A 3,034-nucleotide genomic window follows, 5' to 3' on the forward strand; every position below is an offset into this window, starting at 1 on the left:
TGCTACCAATTTCGATGCCTTTTATTTCTTTTTCTAGCCTAATTGCTCTGGCTAGGACCTCCAGCACAATGTTGAATAAGAGTGGTGATAAAGGGCATCTTTGTCTGGTTCCCGTTCTCAAGGCGAATGCTTTCAAAGTCCTCTATTTAGGATGAGGTTGGCTGTTGGCTGCATAAATGTCCTTGATTATATTGAGGAATTTCCCTTCTATTCCTATTTTGTTGAGCGTTTTTCTCATGAATGGGTGTTGGACTTTGTCAAATGCCTTTTTTGCATCAATTGATAAGATCATGTGGTTCTTGTCTTTTATTTATGTGATGGATTGCATTGATTGTTTTTCTAACGTTGAACCATCCCTGCATACCTGGTATAAATCCCACTTGATCATGGTGAATTATTTTTTTGATATGTTAATTTTAGCAATCATATTTTATTACTATCTTCATCTCGTATATCATAGCAAAAAAGCCAAAGAATACTCACCAGGGAATTATCGTTTGTGGGTTTATAAGTTTTTATATCTGGAATCTTTTCCTCAAACAGTGCTAGGAGCCACTTTTTGGAGTTTGACCAGTTTCTAAGTGATAAAAAAAATATGCGTAGAAATTAATTTGAAAGTATGTTAAGAGTAGCAGGTCACAGCATAAAAAGGGGAATGTCTATGGAATTATAGTTATTTCCTCAAATTTTGTCATTTTAAGCTATAATTTCATGAGAGGCCTACCTTCAAACTTATTAGCCCACAAACAAAATTGAGAGGGTGAGGCAGCCACGTTTGAGTGTCTTTTGTGAGTAAATGCTTAAATTCCTGTAGGATTGGCATTGAAAAAGAAAAAAGGCCCCACAACATGCTGTGTCTGCTTTTACTTTCACTGTTGTACACTGTGGGAGGATAAAAACATAGTCCAGGAACCAATTGCTGGCAGTGTTAAGCCAGGTAAAGCAAACAGTCAATCTTTTTTCATCTTTTCTGACTACTCACCATTGTAGACTTACTGCCAAGAAATTAAAAAAAATTCAGTTACTTTGCATTTGAACCATTTTATACACATTAATCTGAGCCAACTGTGAGAAATACAGTTCACCACATAAATGGAGTATAGATTACTTTTGCCTCAGGAAGAATGAGGATGGTAAGGTCTGATTCTGAGACATTAGAAGTTAGCATGGATCCAAACTCTGATAATAATAAGCTGCAAATGGGACAAAAAGTCTCAAAATAAATTCTTCATTCTATTTCCATTTCTTTTCCTTTCTTTCATTTCTTTTTGTTTTTCTTTTTGTTCATCAAAATAAGAAAAAAGGGTGAGGGGTGAAGAGACCATCTCTTTCTCTTTCTGTTCTTACCTCAGTTTGCACACAGCAAAAACAAACAGGTCATAAAGAAACAGTTTCTCTCCTTTCTACCTAAACTGCTGTTATGTCTGTTTAGAACCGAGAAATGTATGGAGTGCTGAGAGGAGCTTGGTCAATAAATTAATGACAGAAAACAACTCTCTACCTTAGGAGACATTCTGGCATCTGGGACCCATACTCAAAACCTTCATCATAAGTTTGAAAATGCTGATAGAATTCCATGATTTTACTCTTGTTTGTGGGAAAAAGATCTTTTTTAAAGAGCGTATTCACTGTGGCTGGATAAAGGGGATGCCTACAAAGACATAAACACATAAAAAGTCATTCCCAACAACAAAAAGTAGAAAGACACAGGATACAAAAAAAGGCATTATTTAACAGCTATATATTAGGGGTAAATAATAATTAATAGGTGACAGATTCTTTGGGGGAAAAGTCACATTTAAAAGGTTTTAATATTTGCTTACTGTGGTCAAGATAATTTAGGGGTAACAGAAATGTTGTTAGGTGCTGTCAAGTCAGTTCTGACTCACAGTGACCCTGTGTACAACAGAACGAAACACTGCCTGGTCCTGCACATCCTCACAATTGTTGTTACACTTGAGCCCATTGTTGCAGTCTCTGGGTCAATCCATATCCTTAAGGATCTTCCTCTTTTTTGTTGACCTTCTACTTTACCAAGCATGATGTCCTTCTCCAGGGACTGGTCCCTCCTGATAACATGTCCAAAGTAATATGAGCAATAGTCTTGCCATCCTTGCTTCGAAGGAGCATTCTGGTTGTACTTCTTCCAAGATAGATTTGTTCATTCTTTTGGCAGTCCATGGTATATTCAGTATTCTTCCCCAACACCACAATTCAAAGGCATCAATTCTTCCTCAGTCTTCCTTATTCATTGTCCAGCGATTGAAAAGACCATGGCTTGGGTCAGGTGCACTTTAGTCTTCAGGTAACATCTTTGCTTTTCAACACTTTAAAGAGGTCTTTTGCAGCGGATTTGCCCAATGCAATGCGTGTTTTGATTTCCTGACTGCTGCTTCCATGGGTGTTGATTGTCGATCCAAATAAAATGAAATCCTTGACAACTTCAGTCTTTTCATCATGATTTTGCTTACTGGTCCAGTTGTGAGGGGTTTTGTTTTCTTTATATTGAGGTGTAATCCATAGTGAAGGCTGTAGTCTTTGATCTTCATCAGTAAGTGCTTCAAGCCCTCTTCACTTTCAGCAAACAAGGTTGTGTCATCTGCATAATGCAGGTTGTTAATGAGTGTTCCTTCAACCCTGAAGCCCTATTCTTCTTTACATACTCCAGCTTCTCAGATTATTTGCACAGCATACAAATTGAATAGCTATGATGACAGGATACAACCCTGCAGCACACATTTCCTAATTTTATTTAGTTATTTATTTTATCGTACCTTGGATGAAGGTTTACAGAATAGTTTCTCATTAAACAGTACACATATTGTTTTATGACATTGGTTAACAACCCCATGACATGTCAAAACTCTCTCTTCTCGATCTTGGGTTCCCTATTACCAGCTTTCCTGTCCCCTCCTGCCTTCTTGTCCTTGTCACTGGGCTGTTGTGCCCCATTAGTCTCGTTTTGTTTTATGGGGTTGTCTAATCTTTGCTGAAGGGTGAACCTCAGGAGTGACTTCATTACTGAGCTAAAAGG

General features: G+C 37.6%; 1 protein-coding gene across 1 annotated transcript in view; it reads right to left on the reverse strand.

The window, feature by feature from the left end:
• Nucleotides 1–3,034, reverse strand: part of LOC101347682 (24-hydroxycholesterol 7-alpha-hydroxylase) — a 163,185-nt gene that overhangs the window by 92,115 nt on the left and 68,036 nt on the right. The window contains 2 exon segments of the mRNA XM_004379526.1: nt 484–577; nt 1,502–1,651. Of these exon segments, the coding sequence (XP_004379583.1) occupies nt 484–577; nt 1,502–1,651 (244 nt within the window).

Source organism: Trichechus manatus, unplaced genomic scaffold (genome assembly GCF_000243295.1).
Source record: "Trichechus manatus latirostris isolate Lorelei unplaced genomic scaffold, TriManLat1.0 scaffold00065, whole genome shotgun sequence".
NCBI lineage: Eukaryota > Metazoa > Chordata > Mammalia > Sirenia > Trichechidae > Trichechus > Trichechus manatus.